The sequence below is a fragment of the Glycine max genome, chromosome 15, assembly GCF_000004515.6.
Source record: "Glycine max cultivar Williams 82 chromosome 15, Glycine_max_v4.0, whole genome shotgun sequence".
Taxonomy (NCBI): Eukaryota; Viridiplantae; Streptophyta; class Magnoliopsida; order Fabales; family Fabaceae; genus Glycine; species Glycine max.
The window spans coordinates 13,067,235-13,089,864 of NC_038251.2; the positions used below are offsets into that span (position 1 = coordinate 13,067,235).

The following is a 22,630-nucleotide window of genomic DNA, read 5'->3' on the forward strand; positions in this document are numbered from 1 at the left end:
GGACGGGAAACATGATAAGATTTGGGGACAGAGAGCGGGGGAGTACTTCCCGCCCCCGGTCCGCACGGGTGCCATGCCTAATTACAATCCATGGGAGAATCTTAAAAGGAGGAGGAGACAGAATAAATGAGACTAGGATATTATAGTGTACGTACAGAGTGTTAAAGTGAAGAAAAATATTTCTTAGATATTCTTGAGGTGCGTACAACTTAAGAGAAAAAGAAAAAGAAAAAAAAATAATTAATTTAATTGATAATGTAGTGTAACAGGAAAAAAGAAAGATATATAAAAAAAAGGATTGTTGATTTAATTTGGTGGTTAAAATTTTTGGGTGTGAAAATATAATAATTATAAAGAGAATAAGTCTTGTGTTGTCTGGTTACAGTACGTAATTCCTAACGAACGTTTTGTTAAATTTATGTCCAATTAATCTAGGTAAAAGTCCCAAAACAACAACATATATTATTTCGTACAGTCGCAAGTCAGTGTTACTGTGTTAGAAAAAAAAATATAATGCATCCTGGAGAATATAAGTCGTGTCATCGATTGGATTTTGATTCAGTGTTGTGTGGTTATACATTTCTTAACGCACGTTTAATTTGTTAAATTTTCATGGCCAAATCCATATGTATTTACTTTGTATTCAATCAGACTGCTCCAATATTCCACAAAAAGCATGCAACACGTCACTATTTTAACAAGTGTTTTAGTAATTACCATGCATATAGGGTAGAACCAATTACACATGCAATTGATATATTCATTTAAATTGTCAACATCTTCGATCTACCAAATATTTTTTTTCTACGTACAAACAAATTTGGAATTATTGAAGCATTGACTGTATACTTGAAAAGGACAAAATCATTTACCAATAATATGGCAGATCATGTTAATACTAGTATACACTGTATTATTCACCAATGCTAGATATGCACCAACCATATCGTCCTTCACCCACCAAACTCCTTTACAACCATGTGGTCTCCACCACCAGTTTTAAAAACCTATTGATTAAGTTTAACATTTTAGACTTTGCTTGTTGGCATATATAAATTTAATTTGTCAACTAAAATTGAATTGTTAGTATAAATATTGTGAGTTTATATATGTTAACAATGTAATGTATTTGCTAGAAAATATCTGAACAAATTTAGCTATCTCTGTAATTAAAATTGGCAGAGAAAAAAATAAAGAAAATAACAGTAGAAGAATAACACCAAGAAGTATTTGAAGAAGGATAAATTGGCAACGAAAACTGGCACAGAAAATTAGCATAGAAAACTCTCTTAATCTAAAAGAAAACAAAATTATGTAACCTAATCCAACAAAATTGCCTTCAGTGATTTTTTTTTAAAAGGCAAATCAAAACTAATTACCTTCGATCACTATACGAAGAAGGATTTACAATGACTCTTTTAATACAACAAGAATTCTCTGAATATCACTCAAGCAGAACAATTTATAGCATCTCTCAATCCTCACAAAATATGATAGACACGAGTTATCTTGAAAAAGATGACTAAAATTGCTCTCGTTCATGTATGACTTATCTGTGGGAGGTTTTGATATTTTCCAACATACTATATTAGCAAATAATTTTATTAGTATATGAAATTAATATCTATCTTTACTGAATTATATTATTAATATAATATATTTTACCGTTAATATAAAATTTCGTTAATTATGTTCATTACAATTTTATTTGTATTGAAAACATATATATACAAATAAAAGTTAGCCAAATAACAAACTGTTAGTAAACTATTTTTTTTAGTCATATACATAAAACGAAAACAAGGTTTAAACTTTAGCAACAATTCGAGGAAGCAAGTGCATATTTCATTTCTTTTATTCAAAGGGAGAAGTTCCGTATCAAATTAAGTCAGGAACAAAGGGTTTATAGTATACTACTCAAGTGAACTATATCCCCTTAAATAATGTGTAATTTATTTTAACCAACACCATTAGTTTTCTTATTAATAATTATAGTTCTACATTTTTTGAAGTGTACCCACATTATAGATTAACTAAATTCAAATAATGCTCTTGTTTTCGTTCAATATAAGGATCTAGATTTATAGTACAGGAATAAATGAGAGTGATTAATTTTTGAGTTATTTTTTAGTAAAGTTGAGCTATAGTATGTCTTATCCTAATTCCATATATTAAACATTTAATTTTTTTTATTCCTTTCAAGATGTAATTTTTAATTTTAATGTCAAATTTTATTTTTAATTTGATCTAACAATGAACTCAAAAAATTTATATCTCGACTATTTCAAATCACTCTCCATTTATTTTTATATGTATATTTGATTTTCTTAATCTTTTATAACTTTTAGTCTATCTTATCACCTTTATTGCTAAATTGAATAGAAATTGAATTTCAATAATATTTTAAAAGAAATTCTCAATAGTTATATAAATACCATTGTATCACAATATAAATTATTTATTGTAAATCTAAAGAATTATTTATATGTTAAAAATATTTATTTATTATAAGCTTCAATTATAATATAATTAGATATTAAAAATATTCATTATTATAAATTTTAGTTATATAAAAAGAAACATTTATCTTATACTATACACAAAATAAAATCCTCATGATAAATGTTAGACACTCTATTGGATACTTATTTTTTCTCCATAGTTGAAATTTAATGAAAATCATGATTTTGGTGGGCCTCATTCTAAATCAATAGAAATAATCATGAAAAGTGAAACCTATCAAAATTGGTATCTGTCAATAAATTTCAATTAATCATGAAGAATGTTAGAAAAAGTGCATGTGTAGCTTGCAATATTTCTCTACCCCTTATAAATGGTGAGCAAAAAAAATTATACTTTCTCTAACTTTTCCGAAATAAGTGTCACATTTAAAAAAATATTGTCCCAAAATAAATTTTACTTTAGTTTTTCAACATAATACTAATATCATTCTATTTTATCTATCTAATAATGATAGTTATGTTAAATTACTACTTATTTTAGGAAAGAGAGTAAATAAGTTAGTTTTCTTATGTCTATTTAAAACAATACTTATTTTAGGAAAGAGAAAATAAATAAATTAACAATGATAAAATTATCATCATCTTTCATTTATTTATTAATTTTTCTTAGACTTTTGTATAAGTATCTATGACAACAAATATTATAGGACCAAAGAACTAATTTCCTCTCACGTTATTAGAAAATAAATAAAAAACACAATAGTATTCATCACTATTTGTGTAAAGTTTACTAATCTTACTTCTGTAGTTTTATTTTTATAGTAATGATAAGAAAAATAAAACTGAATCCATTGCGAAAACATGTATATATCCAGCATGGTCGAGTTTAAAATATCCCTACCAGCAGCCTTCTACCCAGATTGAAGTTGAACCCTGCAAGCAGAGTCAAAGATAACTGCACAAGTTAAGAGAGTAGCTACTTCATTTCGACCTCTTAAATTCTTGCTACCCCTCACTGCAACTGTAATAGCGAGAAGATTGGGTAGCATGACAATCTAGAATTTTTCTTTTATTTATATTAATGGCAATCTAGAATGTTGAGAACTTGAGACTATATATATTATATATCTTCCCTTTTGAAAAATCGTATACCCACATGACTTAGAGAGTTTATAAGAGGCTATCAGATTCCACAATAATGACGTAAAACAAAAAGAAAGAAAGTCGATCTTGACCAGTTGAATACCTAAGACCGAGAGTACGTTTCTGGTTCAACTTTCCATGTAAGGGGCAAAATGCAGATGCATGCATTCCTTCCGCACACCAACCGCGCTGCCACGCTACCCAGCCATGTAAGGGGCAAAATGCTGATGCATGCATTCTTTTGTATACACTATATACACACCAATCACTTTTATTTTTTTAATAATAATATAATATTTCCTCCCTTCCATAATACTGTTATTCCTTATAAGCTAAGCTAAAATTCCTTCTTTGCAAACATTACACTTAAATTCTCTCAAGAGATGTTCTAATTTACTCATATATGATAAAAAAAGTGATATGGTATATAGATTTAAATATAAATAAATTTAATAAATTTTATTGTTTTTAAATATTTTTTATTTAATTTTAACTCTATTTTCAGCAATTTTTTTATTTACGATAACAAATTCCAATAAAAAATATTTTTAAATAATCTTATTTTTACTTGAGATTATAAAAATTAAATAAGAATTAAATAATGTCAACTATTTTTCTTAATTAGTATAAAATTAGTTTTTTATTTATATATGAGTTCAGAGTAAATAATAAGTAATTTTCAAAATGTAAAGTTTTAATTTCTAAAGACTTATATAAGTACTTTATATTATAAGATAAAGAGTCCATTTGTTTAAACTTATTTTTTTAAAAGAGCACTTTTTTGATAAAATAAACAATCTTTTACTTTTTTTTGATGTATTTGTCTAGACTGATTTTACTTAAATAATTAATTTTTTTAACAAACAAATCTTATCTATTTCTTAAAATATTTTTTTAAATAGCGCTTCTTTTATATATTCTTTAATTTAAACAAACTCTTCCAAATTTAAATAAGTTATCAACGAGTTGTTCGAAGTACATCTTTAGTTCTTGAGATTTAATACAAAAACTCAAGTTTCTAAAAAAAAATTAAAGGTGCAAAAATATTTAATGCCACAAAGTGATGAACTCTATAATATTAATATGGATGCAAAGATCGTTATAACTAATAAAACATTGTGTCAATTGTTGGTTATCAAATGATAAGAGGAAAGATTATAAGCATAGGCTATATAAAGAGAATAACTCTCAAGAAGTATTATATTGATTTACTGAAAGATACAAAATTATATATATGTACATTGATATCTTCTTATATGACTACTCTATAACTAACTCATAACAAAATAGGTAACTAATAGTTTATTAGCGCTATGGGTCTTTAAGTTTAGGTTCTCGATGAGATAAGGGAGAGGGAAGGGCTCGAGCTCAACAAAGAAGGCTTTCATCAACAACATCAACACCTCACAAAACTCATGAAAATACAACCAAAAATAACACCAATGAAGGTTTGCACATATACACATTATGGATATATAAACTCATAGGAAGGGGAAAGAGGAGGAAGAGAGGGCTTACCATCCAACAATGGGATCATGAACTCAAGGAAGAGGAAAGAGAGCATCTCCTCTTAAATGTGAAATAAGTCTCATCCTTGAGAGTGACAAAATTATCTATTGAATACACTAGATATTTATCAAATTATTGACTACATACTTAACAGACAAAATTATTTATTAATCATGGTGGCATGCAATATTAAAAATATATAAATTCCATTAAGTAAAGTAACAAAATTGAAAAATATTAAAAACATATAAGTTCCAATAAGTAAAGTAATAAAGAGAAAAATAAAAAATAATCAGAATATATATAAAAAATTTAATGGTCACACACAGACAATGATAATATAAATCATTTAATCACAAATTACCAATTAACGTTCAAATGTTGTAAGGGTTTTAATTTTGATGCATAAAAAAGAAATTTTATTAAAAATGTAAGCTAATCATAGATGGTTCACAGATTTCTTAGTATGGCTGAGCACAGCTTGTGCGGCAAAACCTCGAAATGAGGATAATTTTTTTTTCAAAATTATTAAATGGGATAAAATTTAAGTTAATACTTAGAAAGAGGTAAATCGTAGGTTATCTTACGACTTCTGAATTGAAAGTCGTAACATATATTACAACTTCTTTTTTTTTCATTAAAGTCGTAAAAAAATTTAGTATTTCAATTTTTAATTTTTTTTTCAACATGACTTTAAAGTTGAAAGGGAGTATTTTTTTCCATTAAGTCGTAAAATACTTTACAACTTTAATTTTTTTTTTTAGCATGACTTTAAAGTCGAGGGAGTATGTCGTTTTAATATAGTTCTCTTTATAGAAGCAAAGACATTAACAATAATATTAAATAGATAGTTAGAGTTTTTACATCAAGAGTACTCAGTGAAAACTCTCCAACAATGGAGTGTTTAACCCTTCATTAACATGGAGAGCTCAACTACAAATGGAAAAGACAAGGAAAGGATGGAGTGCTGAATAAAAAATGAGAGGAAAAAATGAGCTTGTAGATGTCTTCTTCTCTGCCTAAGTTCCAGTGTTATGTTTCATTCACATGCAAGATGTTTCTTTTTTTCTTCTTCCCCCTCTCTTCCAGCTTAAAAGACTCTCGGACTTCTTAATTTACAAATGTGTGCTCAGCGCGCTGGCCTCGCTGAGCACGAGTTAGTAACTGGGCGCTGAGTGAACTGAACATGAGCTAAGCACGAGAAGTGATAAAGACTGCGTTGGGCGAGTTGCCTTTGTGTTGAGCGCGAGCCTTTAGAATTCACTTTCTAATCTTCCTTGCTTAAAATCTGAAAATTCCCATAAAAACACTATTAATCATCATGATGAAACCTCTTCTATGTAAAATTCATAAAAAGTCGACTTTTTAACAATTCACACAAAAAGAAACCATAAAAATGGAAACACATTGCTAATTTTTATCTACTTTTTAATGCATTTTGTACTCTTGAATATCAATTATCAACTTTAAGGTCGTGTTTAAAATTAAATAAAAAAATTGAAATTATAAAATATCTTACTACTTTCAATTCATAAGTTATAAGTATTTCTTTCTAGATATTAATTTAAATTTTACCTAAATAATTTTACTACCTTGTGCATGTGAATCAGAACTGTCTATTAATACTATCTGTCAAGACATGTTCCTGGTATATAAAAAGAAATTAAAAAAAAAAAAAACAAGACTAGTTTCTTGACCCAACTCCGTAGATACTGTAGTACTAGTATATTAAAATAAATATTCTAAGGGGGCTGCTAATATTAGTACGACTGGACAAAAGTTGATTAAATATTGATTGTTTGAGGCACAACGTTGTGATTCAGTTTTTGTTAATTTAAAATTGCACCATAGATTATGACAAAGTGTATATAAAGGTGGTTTAGCATGGCACATATTGCACCACTCAAGTATCGAAAACACTGACAGACAGCATAGTCTCTGGTGCAAGAATCAATTGAGCAAGCATGGGAATGTTGTTGGTGGTGGTGTCATACGCTGTCCTTTTCCTGGTTCTATTCCTCGGCGTGAAGTTTGTTTTCCAAAGCAGAAAATTGAGAAACATACCACCAGGTCCTCCTCCTCTTCCCATAATAGGAAACCTTAACCTCCTCGAACAGCCAATCCACCGTTTCTTCCAACGCATGTCGAAACAGTACGGCAACGTGGTTTCCCTCTGGTTCGGTTCACGTCTGGCCGTTGTCATCTCCTCTCCAACAGCATACCAAGAATGCTTCACCAAACACGACGTTGCCTTGGCCAACCGGCTACCTTCTCTCTCGGGAAAATACATCTTCTACAACAACACCACCGTAGGCTCCTGCTCCCACGGCGAGCACTGGCGCAACCTCCGCCGCATCACCGCCCTGGACGTCCTCTCCACGCAGCGCGTCCACTCCTTCTCCGGAATCCGGAGCGACGAGACGAAGCGTCTGATGCAGAGGTTGGTGCTGGCCAAGAACTCGAACGAGGAAGAGTTTGCGCGAGTGGAGATTAGTTCGATGTTCAACGACTTAACTTACAACAACATAATGAGGATGATATCGGGGAAGAGGTTTTACGGAGAGGAGAGTGAGATGAAGAACGTTGAGGAAGCGAGGGAGTTCAGAGAGACTGTGACAGAAATGTTGGAACTCATGGGCTTGGCTAACAAGGGAGATCACTTGCCTTTCCTCAGGTGGTTCGATTTTCAGAATGTGGAGAAGCGCTTGAAGAGTATCAGTAAGAGGTACGATTCCATCTTGAATAAGATCCTTCATGAGAACCGTGCCAGCAATGACCGCCAGAATTCCATGATCGATCATCTCCTCAAACTGCAAGAGACCCAGCCTCAGTACTACACTGACCAAATCATCAAAGGCCTTGCTCTGGTATTTACTTTTATTTCCATCTTATCACCAAATCATCTTGTGTTATTTTCTAATTGTTGCTTTTCACGACTGGTGTTGCAATCTGTTCTATTATATTGATATGTGGCTGTTTTATTTGACTTCATGACTGTTTTTGGGATAGACTTTTGGCTTTACTCTCTCTAATATTTTCTTTGCGGCTAATTAAATAAAATGAAGTATGATAAAAATCCATGAGAAATTAATGATTTGAGAGTATAATTTCAATAACTTTAATTCTTTTCACACCTTGATTTTTTAAACTCATAATTGATTTATTACTTTTATCACTTTCTTCCTCTCCCCTCCTTATTTATTTTTCTTCCCAAAGAGGGTGATTTTCTTTCATTGTAATTTAAAATCACATGTTATATGCTCCACCAATGTATTTTTTTTTACACTTCATATGGGGGATTTTGGATTGCAGGCCATGCTTTTTGGTGGAACTGACTCATCAACTGGGACTTTAGAGTGGTCATTATCTAATTTATTGAATCACCCAGAGGTGTTGAAGAAGGCAAGAGATGAATTGGACACTCAAGTGGGACAAGACCGCTTGTTAAATGAGTCAGACCTTCCAAAACTTCCATATCTTAGGAAGATCATCCTTGAGACACTTAGGTTGTACCCCCCGGCCCCAATTCTAATACCTCATGTGTCTTCAGAAGATATTACAATTGAAGGATTCAATATCCCACGAGACACAATTGTGATCATTAATGGTTGGGGCATGCAGAGAGATCCTCAGTTGTGGAATGATGCCACATGCTTTAAACCTGAGAGGTTTGATGTGGAAGGAGAGGAGAAAAAGTTGGTAGCATTTGGCATGGGAAGAAGGGCTTGCCCAGGAGAACCCATGGCTATGCAAAGTGTCAGCTTTACTTTGGGATTGTTGATTCAATGTTTTGACTGGAAACGAGTAAGTGAGGAAAAGCTTGATATGACAGAGAACAATTGGATCACCTTGTCAAGGTTAATTCCATTGGAGGCCATGTGCAAGGCTCGCCCACTTGCCACTAAAATTGGAATTTAATTATTAATAGTATTTTTATTTGGTAAACTTGGGTGATTCAGAATCTAATACTTATAATTTTAGTGTGTAAGAGTGGTGATCATATATACATTTCAAAATTAATAATCTTTGTCCAAAAATCATCCATGGACAACTATATGTCAATTGACATCTAGAGAGAAATATAGATATAAGAATATTTATATTTTATTACTCTTCTTTATCTTATGTGTCAAGGCTCATTGTAGAATTGGGTGAGCATTAACATATATCAATATTGTATACCGCCCAGTTTTCTCAAATAAATTTCTTTACTTTCAATTAGTTTTTTTTTTCACAATACGAATGGAAAAAAAATTCCCTTGCTTTCTCATTATTGTTGTCGTTTGAATGAATAAAACAACTCTGGTATATAGTAAGATTGTCAACATATATAGTCCTTGTGTTATTATAGAAAAAGAATGGGTAAGAACTGATCATGATGCTGTAAAAGACGAGAGTTGCTATCGTATCTAAGGAAATCTAAAGGTTTTCGTACAGTTGCATTTTGGGGTCAATAATTGAATGATTTTGGGTATAGTAAGGGGAAAAAAAGAGAGAGACAAAGAGATAGGGAGCAAATTTCTTATTAATAACATTACCAAAACATTAAATTTTCAAAAATACCTTAGAAATTCTCATAGTAAAGTTGTCTAAGTTCGATCAAATAAATGCATTCTTCGCCTTTGGGAACAAATAGAAGAGCTTCTTATAAGGTGTCATCAAAAGAAGAAGCTCCCTGAGTTGTGTTTAAAGATGATCCATTCTATTAGTTTTGTTGTCTCCATTTTTATGCCTCAATATAATCGGGACTTAATAATGTTTTTAATGTGCGATTTTGTTCTATTAATTTGTTAAGATTTAGTATCTTAATTTTGTACGTATTAAAATCAAGATTTTTTTTGTCATTCTTGTTTTTACATAACATCTTATATCTTTATTTTTTTTCTCAAAGAATTAAAATTATAATTGAGTAAAAGAAAAGCAAATTTACCAAAGTTGAAAAGTCTAAGGTATTTTGTTTCGGGTGCAAGAAACTAAAATAACAGAAAGGACAAAAATACAATCTTTTAACTGTTGCCTAAATTAAATGTGTGTGTGTGTATAATCACTTATCAACAGTTTTTGCAGAACATGAATTTGGTTCATTGACAAAGAAAAATGAAAATCTTTTACTTTAGTGGTACATGTATACCAAAAAGAAAAACAAGGAAATAAAGATTAAGCGGTTGAGCCGTGAAATCACGTTAAAAGAAACGGACTAATTAATAAGCATACTTCAGATATGTTAGGAAAATAGACAAGAATAAAATGCAACACAAATTTCAGAGTCTAATAGAAGCATTTCGGATTTTCTTAAAAAATTATTCTCTACTTTTTTTAACATATTATTTTCAAATTAAATTTATAATCAGTGTACATCTTATAAAGATGATACAGATCTAGAGTGGTAACTAATATTTTTCTTGAAACAGTTGGCCCAGCACTGAAGAAATCAGCATCATGGTCGATGTAAATAAACCCTTGGACCAAAAAATTGAAAAGTTCATACTGTAACCCCAGACTCAAAAATAGAAGTTTTATAATTTGGCAATTCTCGTCTTGGACCGTTACCAACAGTCAAATACCCACTTTGAGACGCAAGATAATCAGAGGAGAGGTTGGATTGCGTCCTTGAAGACAAGTAAAAAAAAAAAGCTCTTCGAATAATTAATATCTACAAAATAATGACATAATCTTTTCTTGCTTTTGGACCTTTTGGCTAAGAATTTTCATATCCTATATAGTCTTCAAGATACACTGATTATGACATTTTTACAAAAGTGGTATAACTTTTTCAATTAATAATTATCGAAATGGGTAGATTTTTAAAAAAATTACATTTTTGTAATTTTTTGAAAAATGATTTTAATGTACTTAAATCGTGTTTTATTTCACTTTAGCTTTTTCATTTATTTTCTTAAGATTGTGAATGCTTAAAGTCATGCGCGACAAAATAAGAGGTTTATCTTTTTTCTTAATGAAACAATTTGTGATGACTAAAGAAATAATTTGTTACACTTTCAGCTGTTACAATTTTTTCAAAAAACAAATCCTAAAAAGAAAATTCGTGTTTTAAACATGATTTCAATTCATATATATAATTGTCTTTCAAAAGATGATATTTTTTTTTTTAATTTAAGGGGTCTCTTTTTCTCACTGATGATATCAATGAAAGAAAGAAGGCAATTGTGGGTAGAGATCAACCCTGGGGCCTTCATCAACGTGATGCCTCTGGAGGCCCTAACCGATCTTGGAATGAATTATACTCCTACGAGCTGGCTTCAAAATCTACCCATTTTGATAATTAATTAAAAAAATTATACTACTTTGGTAAAAAAAAAAAGACCATCCATTATCTTTTCCTTATAGTTACACTTTTTTTATGCAATATAATATAATACAATACGTGTTGCTCCAGGATCAAATAAATTTGAGGAAACATCAAATTGAAATTTTTTAAGTTCATCAACAACTTATTAAAACAATTATTTTTTGTTTGATTATTTTTCTTATATTTAAGAATTAACAATATATCATTTGTTATATATAAAATTATATTGACACCTTGTAATGGATGGAGTTAAAAAAGTTACATTTTTTTATTAGAAATATGTTTTTCATACATATAATATAAGTTCATTTTGATTTTACTACCTAAAATTTTATTTATTTTAGTACATGAAATTTTTAATGTTTAATTTTAATACCTAATCTGGTTCATTTGACTCCAAATTTCGAACTGAACTACTTGCATTTTAATTAGTTCCCCTAGTTCTTGTGTTTTTCATTCCAATGAAGCCAGTCTCACTAGTGGTCCCCAAGTTCCGTATCTGGCATTTCAAGGATATTATACCTAATCCTTTTATCAATCACTTTAACTAAAAATTAAGTGCACCTTTCTTGCTTAGTCAAATAATCCATATTCTGAAATCTCACGTACCCAGCGTATTCAAGTTCCAGATCTTCCTATATTTGTTATTCTTCGCCAGTAACAGAAGGCGTGAGAAAATAATTTTTTCCACTTTCACAAAAAACCCTAGCTGTAAAATACAATATGCAAATATACAAGAGAAAAAAAAATGTCATTGATCTATTAGACTCTTTAAACCAATTGCAAAACACATAACAGATTGTCATGTTCGTTCAGCTAGAACACCTCTTTTCATAATTTGTTTTTGTATATCATGGGAACTCAATGCACGTGCATGCGCGTGGAATCAGAAAAAACAAATCCATTTAATTTTGTAAATAAAAAAAATAAACGGCGTAAAATACGTGGATTTGCTTTCAAATTTCGGTAACTCCATGTACTTAAAGTACTATTTTACTCACTGGTCAGTACATTATTTATTTTTATATTATTAAAATCCATAATAATAATATATTTAAATATATAAAATATAGTTTGATCGATTTACAATAAATAATTTGAATTGTGATCTAAAGTTATTTTTAATATAGATTTTTTTTATAAAAAAGAAATTGTTGGATTTCAATTTAGAAATAAAGATAATAGAAAATAAATTATGAGAGGTGTTGAAGAAGGCAAAAGACGAATTGGACACACAAGTAGGGCAAGACACAATTGTGATCATTAATGGTTGGGCCATGCAGAGAGATCCTCAGTTGTGCAATGATGCAACATGCTTTAAACCTGGGAAGTTTGATGGGGAAGGAGAAGAGAAAAAGTTGGTATGGGAAGAAGGGCTTGCCCAGGAGAACCCATGGCTATGCAAAGAAAGCGTCAGTTTTACTTTGGAATTATGGATTCAATGTTTTGATTAGAAACGAGTAATTAAGTGAGGAGAAGCTTGATATGACAGAGAATAATTGGATCACCTTGTCAAGGTTGATTCCATTGGAATTATTAATAGTATTTTTATTTGTTAAAGTAGGGTGAGTATCTAAAACTTATAGTTTTAGTGTCCAAGTGGTGGTTGTGTACATATTAAACTTAATAATATATGTTTGTATGTTTACAAAGCCAATTTTAGAATTGGTGTGCATTAGGATATATCAATATTGTATGCATCCCCAATTTTTTGAATAAATTTCTTTACTTTTTATTCATTATATACTTATGATAAAGAGAGTTTTCCTTTGCTTTCTCATTATTGTTGCCGCTTGGATGAATGAAATAAACCATCATTTATAGTAAGAATACCAACATGCTTCTTGTGATTATTCAAGTAAAGCTTGGGTAATTATGAACCGATTGTGATGATATATATATATAAAAGTTGTCTAAGTTTGAACGAATAAATTCATGCTTCGACCATGGCAACAAATAGAAAAGCTCATTGGGTTTGTCTTCTAAAAAAGTTGAAGAGCTCCTTCAGCTGCCTTTAATTTAAAGATCGATGTTGATATCAATTTCAAGAGTTTTCGTTGTCTCTATTTCTGTGTTGCGATAATAAAAATAATAATAAATAAAAAAATAAAACTTAAACTTAAAGGTGTTTTTAATGTGTGATAACCTCCATTTTTGTCTTTATTTTTATGGGGTTTCTCACACAGTTTTACTCATTTTCTCTTCACTATAATTTATTTGTTTCATCTTAATATGTGTTGAATTGGTACAAGACCTAGAAAACTTCAAACTAAAGTAGCATAAAAAGAGCTTCAAAGCATCAAATTTGACTCCAAGCAAGGAAGAAGTGCCCCGTGCATAATATGCATGGCCCCATGCATGACCAACCAAGTAAGCACAACCCCATTCATAATTATGCACAGGGCATGCAAATCAGACTCCACTTCAGAAAGTAATCATGACCTCGTGCATGAATATACACAAGTCGTGCAGACCAAACTTCGCTTTAGAAAATATGCATGTCCCCGTGCATATTCTATGCCCAACTTGTGCTTGTGACTCAGCGGGCTCAATAGACCTATAAATAGGTTTGGTTTTAGTTTTTGAGGACTTTTTTTTTGCACTTTCAAAATTTACTTTTTCTTTAAGCAATTGGGAACTTCTGAGGAGCTACAGATTGGGAACGGTTAAAGGAACACAATTTGGTCAACTCTTGTAAAGATTCTTTCCTTTTAATGTTCTTATTGCTTTATTTGTATTTTTTACGTCATCCAATGTGTATGACTAGCTAAACCCCTAAGCTAGGGTTATGGTGTATGACCCTTCAGTAAACCCTAATTCTTCTATTGCGATAAAACTCTTAATTGTTTCTTAATTATATTATTGTGTTGTTCTGATTGTTATTTAGGACTAACCACACCCCAAAACCTAAATTAATTAATTGTTATAATCAACTACTTTTAATTAATTGACATATGTAATAGTTGGATTTTTGGAATTTACATGAATCAATTCATCTTGGAATTTCTAATCTAATTAAGAATTGTTAATTAACCTCTTGTGCATGATCAGCAATTGGAACGACGATTGGTGTTTTAATTGAAATATAGAATTAGGGAAAACATAAAGATAAGTCTAAAATCACGATCGTAAGTCTTTTAATTTGTCCAACCTTAAGTAATGTTCACTTGCTTTTATTTCCTATTGTTTTTACAATTAAATTGCAACCCAAACATTACAACATTTTGAGCTTTAGGCCACACTTTCATTTCCACGGTAAAACTGTGGTCAGAACTTGAAATAGGCCATGGTGTTTTTTTTCCGCAGATAATAGGTGTGGTCTATTTAGATGAGATCGTAGTTTTAAAACTGTTCGACATAGAATAGGCCACAGGTTCTTAGCCATGGAGACATTAGACCACATCTAAAGATCCTGACTTATGAATCGGTTGTTTATTCATTTTGGCAGCCTTAGACTTGAGTATAGTGTGTGTTCTAAGTATTGGAGGGAAGAATGACAAAGTCTAAATAAGGAGGATTTAGTCAATTAGAGAGAATTGTGAAAATGAGTTATTGATGATAAGAATAAAACCTAGGATGATAATGAAAGTAAGTTAGTGTAACAAGTGATGACAATGGTTAAGGACTTGACGAGAGCTGTTAACAATTCAAAGATATATAGACTCGATCACGGGTGTGAAGGATTTACTATAGAGACCTAGTTAGGGTGGTGATTTGTAAACCCTATAGGCTAATTATTTATTATTTACACTTCTATCTTGTTTGATTTAATTATTAATGATATAAGGCATTTCATTTATTATTGTCAAAATAAATAATAATAATAATAATAATAATAATAATAATAATGATGATGATGATAGATTGATACTAGTATATGATTGTGAATCATGGGTCATGTTTTCACATCAGGGCATGATTAAGTGTAATGATGTAAAAAAATTGACCCACTATCAGAAAATTTCTACATAGGAGAGTTATAAAAATGTCATAAGCATTCTCAAAGTGACTAGTGTATATAGTCTTTAGACCTAAAAGTTTATATGTTTCTTGCATGAAGAATTTTAAGTTTTAATAACATCAAAAGTTGCTTGTGATCAGGTGATTATAAAGCTATTTATGCAGCATATACCAAATTGTGAAGAGTAATGTGAGTGATTTAGATGGGATTTGTCCCTCTTTCATAACAAGAGTAATATTTGTAGCGCCTTTTGATAGAGTAAGACAGTTATGCATAGTCTTGCTAAATTATTCAATATGAGATATTGGTCTCATTAATTCTGTCTTCTTGAGTATCATGAATAATTGATCTATATCTTGTGTTCAATTATGATGTTTGGACAAAGGGACTAATTTATACACAACACAAAAACATATATATATGTGTGTAAATCATGGGACATTCATATTACTTGCATAACAAACATGTGTTATCAGATATTGCTGACTGTTTATAATATTAAATATGATTTAACATTATTACCAACCTAATAAGAACGTATAAGCTATAGACTCAACAATGGGTGCCAAGTATTTACTAGAGGCCTAGTTAGGGTGGTGATTTGTAAGCCCTAGAGGCCAATCATTTCTTATTTACATTTCTATCTTGTTTTGTTTAATTATTAATGATATAAGACATTTTATTTATTGTCAAAATGAATAATGATAATAATAATAATTATTATAATACATTGATACTAGTATGTGAATGAACTAATGATTGTGAATCATGGATTATGAATATGAGATATGATGTCTTCACATCATAACATGATTAAGAGTAACGATGTACAAAATTGACTTACTATGAGAAAATTTCTACATAAGAGAGTTATAAAAATGTCATAAGCAATCTCAAAGTGATTGGTGTATATAGTCTTTAGACCTAAAGTCTATATGATTCCTCCATGAAGTGTTGTAAGTTTTAATACCATCAAAAGTTACTTGTGATCAACTGATTATAAAGCTATTTATTGGACATACCAAATTGTGAAGAGACATGTGAGTGATTTAGATGAAATTTGTTCCTCCTTCGTAGCAAGAATAATGTTTGTGGGTTTTCTTGATACAGTAAGACAGTGGTACATGATCTTGCTAAATGATTCAATATTGAATATTGGTCTCATTTATCCTGTCTTCTTAAGTATAAAGAAATAAATTAGTCTATCTTGTGTTCAACTAATTATGATATTTGGACAAAGGGACTAATTTATACACACAGAGAAAAATATATATATTTCAAATCACGGGACATATTGTACAAATAGTTAACACGAATAATGACTATGAAGGTCAGAAATTTCAGAAAGGTTCAGAAAAAATATAAAATCCACCCTCCAAATATTATCCCCAATGGCAGGTACACAAAATAATAGTGATCACTATTCATGTATTTTGATTATGGTTTTGGTTTTAAGATGAATGTATAAATTATGAGAGAAATTAATTATCTCTAAACTCCTTTTGTTAGGTCAAACTCCCTCCCATCCAGTTTTTCAACATCTGAAGTGCAGCTTTTGGTTGATCCATAGGGACAAGGTGTCCAGCCTCATATACCTGTTGTATAGTATCACATAAAAAAAAGTTACCAAATGGTAAATTAACAGTGCCACACTGTCACAATCAAAAATACAACCCTGACCACAAACCTTAAGGAAAGAGAGAGGTCCATAGCTATTCAGAGACCCTGCTTCTGCGCCATCAACAACAAATTTCACGGTAGGAGATGTTCCAAAGGCCTTTTGGCCTGACCACTCCATGGCATAAACCCACCTTGAATTCCCTGCCAAAAGAGAACCACATCCAGAACTCAATCTAACATACACATAGCTTTTCAACACAAAAAACAAATTGCTAAGTGTCAACAATGCACTCTCTAATCACTTTTATAAATACACTCAATTGTTGTCAAAATTTTATTGAAAATAAAAAAAAAAATATAAGAGTCTCACTCATTATATTTGTAATTTTCAATAAATTTTAACTAAGAGTAAATAATGTGATAATGTGTTAGAAAGAGTATGTTATTGACTCCCCTAACACAAATTTGTTGGAAATGAATCAAGTAGTCTCACCAAGCCAATTGCATCTGAGATCTTCTTCCCCTGCATACACAAGCAACTTGATTCCATCCTCAAGAAGTGCAGGAATCCCCACATCCAAGTTTTTCATCAAATCTTGCGCCATAGCATCATACACGGTTGAACTGCATGAAACAAACTGCAAGTCTGCCGCCACACCTAAAGCACTCTTCACTTTCTGCAGGTTTAACAACGTGTCCACGCTCTTGAAGTCATAGCACAATTCTCCCACACATTTTTTTCTGATGTCATAGTACTGCAATTTGCATATCAGCAAAATGCAGTAAGCAAACTGAACTAAGTAGTGAAAAAATAATAAGAGAAAAAAAATACCCTGTTCTTTCATGATTACTTACATTAATGTCACCAGCAATGGACATGATACTATTGAATATGCCATCACAAATATTAAATGCAATCTCACAACTCTGTCCACCTTTATTATCTGAATTATCAAAACCCAAACAGGATCACAAAGTGAAACATTATAAAGGGGTGTGTGCATCAGTGATAAAGGGAAAAGAACTCAATTGGTTTGTACCGCAAGTTTTAGCAGCTTGTTCACAATCTGGGATTGACTTGCTGATTTGATCGTGTTCAGCCTTTGTAATTACTCCGTTCTCTAATGCATAATCTGGGTATGCTGGGTACTGAATTGCAGGATTTGTTAAACCATTACCAATTGCAAAACCCTGTTGTTATTTGTGGAAATCAAACAGTGTTAAGAAATTTACAATAATTCATGAATTTTGTTTAGCCAACTGAGTTTGACCCTCTTAACCAAAATATTAACCTTCTTTGATCGTTCAAAATATAAATTATCCTATTAGAAATAGTGTAAGACCTTGAGGTTGATATGAATTCCTTGATTTTCTTTGTTTCCTTGGTTAACACGGGATGCAAGAGCTGGAGCATAATGTCCAGCGTATGATTCTCCAGTGATATAAAAGTCATTCTTAACGAATTGAGGATGTGCCTTGAAAAACTCCTGTCATTATAGTAAATTAATTTAGTGCATGTTACTTATAGACAACAAAATTATATTGTATTCAGAAAACCCACTAGGATGAGCCCAGTGGCAACAATTGGGGTAGAATACATATATAAAGTTATAGATTCAAACATCATATAGATCATTGTAGAAAGAAAACAAAAAAAATAGACAAAATTTAAATACAGTTCTAATCAGAATTAAAATTTCACTTGGATAATCTGTACTCAAATTGTTCAGACCCAAATTCAATTCTAACTAGGATCCTATTTTATCAAAAATTCAATCACCATTCACGTTTATTACAACAATTAATAACAATTTCTATAAAACAAAATCATATTTTATCTTCGTTATATTTTCTTAATATAGTGAAAAACAATTTTAAAAAAAAGTGAGTCGACCTGAAAATTAATAGGAAAATGCTGATTTGTATGAAATGTGTTTCGTTAAGATGCACGAATTCTTTGTATTTTGACAAATAATGTTCCACGTATCAATTCGTGTGTTTCGTATCGTGTTTTATTCGTAACAATATCATTGCTAAAAAAAATATTTAAAATGCCTATGAAATTGCATATAAGTTTTATCCATCCAAATACATAACTGTGAATAAAAAAAATGGACTTTATATTTATTACCTGCAAGAAGTCATATAAATCATTGCTAATGCCTGCTTCATCATGACGAATGTCACTAGCATCAAAAGAGTAACTAAAACCTGTCCCCGTAGGTTGGTCAACAAATAAAATATTTGATGCCTGAAAATGAAGGAAAAGAAAAAAAACTTGTTGTGCGAGTAAGAAAAAAAATTGGTGCAACAAGTAGATTCTCTAATTTAACCAATGGTATGACTACATATGTATGCTTTAGGATTGAACCACCAGTGATACATTATCTCCATAAAGGAAAAAAGAAACATGGAAATTACTCTTTACCTGGTCCCAACCATAATCATTCCATATAAGAGACAAGTTGTTGCCAATATGAAAAGGGCCATTTTCGTAAAACAAAGCCAATTCACCACCACACCCTGGTCCTCCAGTCAACCATATGACAACTGGATCATCCTTGTTATTTCGTGATTCAAAGAAAAAGTAGAACATCCTGCATGCATGTCAAAGAAATTTCGATCAGGATTACATTCATATTAGAGAGTAATTAAAAGGACACAAAATTTAAATTAAACTAACTAAATAAAATGACAATACAGCACTTGAATTAAATAACTAATTTCAAACCAATTAGTCAATGATGGATGTGTGATCATTATTAAACTTGGAATTATCCAAATTCACACATATATAAAATTACAAAATATTATTAACCAATTTCATAAATCAAGCCAATAAAGGATGTGTGGTCATAATTAGACTTAGAATTATCCAAATTCACGGATAAATACGATATAACTAAGCCTTATCAAATGATGTGATAGAATATTTTTTTTCTATGTGATGAATGCACTGGTATAGAATAATGATACATGAATATGATGCGAAATTAAATTTTATCCACAAGCATATTTGCTTGTAGGACAATTTAAAGATTTCTTAAGATTTTTACTCACTTTGAATCTATCACGATTAGAGGTGGAAATGAGTCGAGCAGCTTATCGAGGGTCTTCGGTTCGACCTATATGTAAGGCTCGGCTCGGCTTGACTTATTTACTATAAAGGTCAATGTTTTTTAAAAAGTCTTTTTAGATAAAAAGACGTAGCTCAAACCATAAAAAAAGTTTGTTAAGCTTAACAAGCTGACTTGTTTAACTAATAATAATAATAATAATAATAACTTTATTTTATCAAATCTTATCTTATCCAGATTTTATTCTATCTAGATTTTATTTTATTCAGATTTTATTCTATCTAGATTTTATTTCGTCCAGATTTTATTTCATCTCATCTTATCTTATGTTGTCCATATTTTATTTTATTTCGTTTATGAACTTGGACTTAAAATAGATTTGTAAGCTTTGCGGCTGAGAACCTATATAACAGCACCAAGGTTTTAGTTTAGGGAGTTTTTTTCGGAGAGGAGAATAATTCTAGGATTTTAGAATTTCAGTTTTTATTACTGTTCATGCATGCACACTGTTCACGTGGAATAAAATTCATTTTCTGCAAATCATCTCTAATCCATACATTTTTTAATATTATGCTCTTTTTATTTTCTTTTGATATACTTTATGCTTTAACAACTTCAATTTAATATGATTTTATTTATCAATTATTTTTGGATGTGTACATTACTTATACGAAATTTTATAAGTTTTTTTTAGTTAATATTTCACTAGGTTTTAAAATAATTAATTAATCAAAACGTCTTTAAACAGACTTTTAAATAGGCTCGTGGATCAAGCTAGACTTTTATATAAGTCGAGCCGAGCCTTATAAAAAAGCCCATGACATGAGTCAAACTCAAGCCTTACGTATTCAACTCAGGCCGAGCTGAAGCCTAGTAAAGCTTGGTTTGGCTAATTTTCACCCCTAATCACGATATATCAAATAAATTAACAAGCCCCCAAAAAAATAATGGTGACTAACCCAATATATATAATAGTTGCCAGCTACATGGAGAAAGGAATAAAGCAGTGCAACAATTATTGACCTTAATCAATTTAAAACCATGAATTAACCATATGCATGAGAAGGATATAATATGTATTTACCTTGCAGCTTTGGAATTAGGAAGTGAAAAGTAACCTGCATGGTGACCAAGGTCTTCAATTGAAGGTCCAGAATCACCAAGAAACGAGAACTTCTTCTCCACGATATTCCCTGAGACAAAAGCATTAGCAAGGCCATCACCTTTAACAATGTTTATTGGGTTCTTTGGAAATAGGTTAAGGCTTCTAATGAGCTTTTCTGCTCGTGATTTTGGTGGGTTGACATGGTCATGGCTGAGGCGAGAAGTTGCATAGGAAGAAGAAAGTGACAAAAAGAAGAGCAACAAAGAGACTTTGGAGAGTGTTAACGTTGATGATGGTGCCATGTTGTTTGAATTTGTGGAAAAATGTGTGCCGATGGCTGTGACTTATAGCACTCGCAAATGCGAAGGGTTCCACCACTTTTAATTACATGTTTCATTTTCGAGTAATCATAGACCACTTGTCTATCTTCATTGTATTTTTTTTTTTAGGGGGGAGGGTGCATAAAAGTTTCCTGAAAATTAATTTTAAAAAATTGGAGGATCATATCCTCAACATATAATGACATAATAATTTTAAATTTACGTTACATATAAATTCCAAATTTATGGATTGAAAAATTAAAACGTCCAATATTGAATTTTTTTTATTAAAACAGTGTGCGTAATTATTACTTGGATTTAAAACGGAATAATTGAAAATTTTGGGTAAGTTAAACAAGATCTTTACTGAAATAATTTTCAAAAACTAAATGCTTGATGGAAAGAATGTGGGTAATTGATTAATTACGGAGCTGAAATATTTTTCATCAATTAAAAACAAGTTTTGGTGAAACTAATATTTTCCCCAATTCAAATGATGAAGCTAACTCCGTATTTTTTATGTATCAATAATGACCAATTTTCTTTGATAATTTTGTCATTCCAATCATAATCGCGTCTTAGTGGGAAATGATAAATTACATTTTCAATTTTTAAATACGATAGGAATTAGAGGTACACCTTTTCACATAATACATAACGGCTTGTTTAGTTTGACTATTTTCTATTTTCAATTTTACTGAAATAGAAAATAGTGATGGAGATATATTTGGTTGAATTTTTATTTTTATTTTTATTTTCTCGAACAAATCAAAAATTGAAAAACAATAAAATTTCTATTTTTGATTGTGTTTTCAGTTGAAACAATTAACCTCATTTTAAATAAAATGAAAATGCGAGGGAAGGAATGTAATTTTAAGCAAATTTAAAAATACATTTTCTTTTAAAAACGCATTTTTAGTGTTTTATTTCTTAAAAGTAGTAAACAAGAAATGAAACCAAATATGTTTTTAGAATTTTAATCTTTTAAAAATAAAATCAGTTTTCAAAAAATAAAATAAAAATGAAAATACAAACAGATTAATGTATTTTAATGAGTTGGTAATTATAAACTTTTTAAGTCAGCCATGACACCGCTGTTAAAAAAAGAAGTCAACCACGAGTC

At 30.5% G+C, this 22,630-nt stretch overlaps 2 protein-coding genes across 2 annotated transcripts; one reads left to right on the plus strand and one right to left on the minus strand.

The window, feature by feature from the left end:
• The first annotated feature begins 7,025 nt into the window (after positions 1–7,025).
• Positions 7,026–9,333, plus strand: LOC100789410 (isoflavone 2'-hydroxylase-like). Its single transcript, NM_001254191.2, has 2 exons — positions 7,026–7,981; positions 8,427–9,333. Exons 1-2 carry the CDS (start codon positions 7,079–7,081, stop codon positions 9,030–9,032), a joined length of 1,509 nt encoding a protein of 502 aa, NP_001241120.1. The 5' UTR covers positions 7,026–7,078; the 3' UTR covers positions 9,033–9,333.
• Positions 9,334–16,636: 7,303 nt separating this feature from the next.
• Positions 16,637–21,530, minus strand: LOC100789937 (serine carboxypeptidase-like). Its single transcript, XM_003546338.5, has 9 exons — positions 21,167–21,530; positions 19,434–19,602; positions 19,137–19,256; positions 18,349–18,492; positions 18,046–18,196; positions 17,861–17,949; positions 17,499–17,760; positions 17,073–17,206; positions 16,637–16,980 (listed from the first exon to the last, which is right to left on the minus strand). Exons 1-9 carry the CDS (start codon positions 21,487–21,489, stop codon positions 16,891–16,893), a joined length of 1,482 nt encoding a protein of 493 aa, XP_003546386.1. The 5' UTR covers positions 21,490–21,530; the 3' UTR covers positions 16,637–16,890.
• Between the last annotated feature and the right edge of the window lie 1,100 nt (positions 21,531–22,630).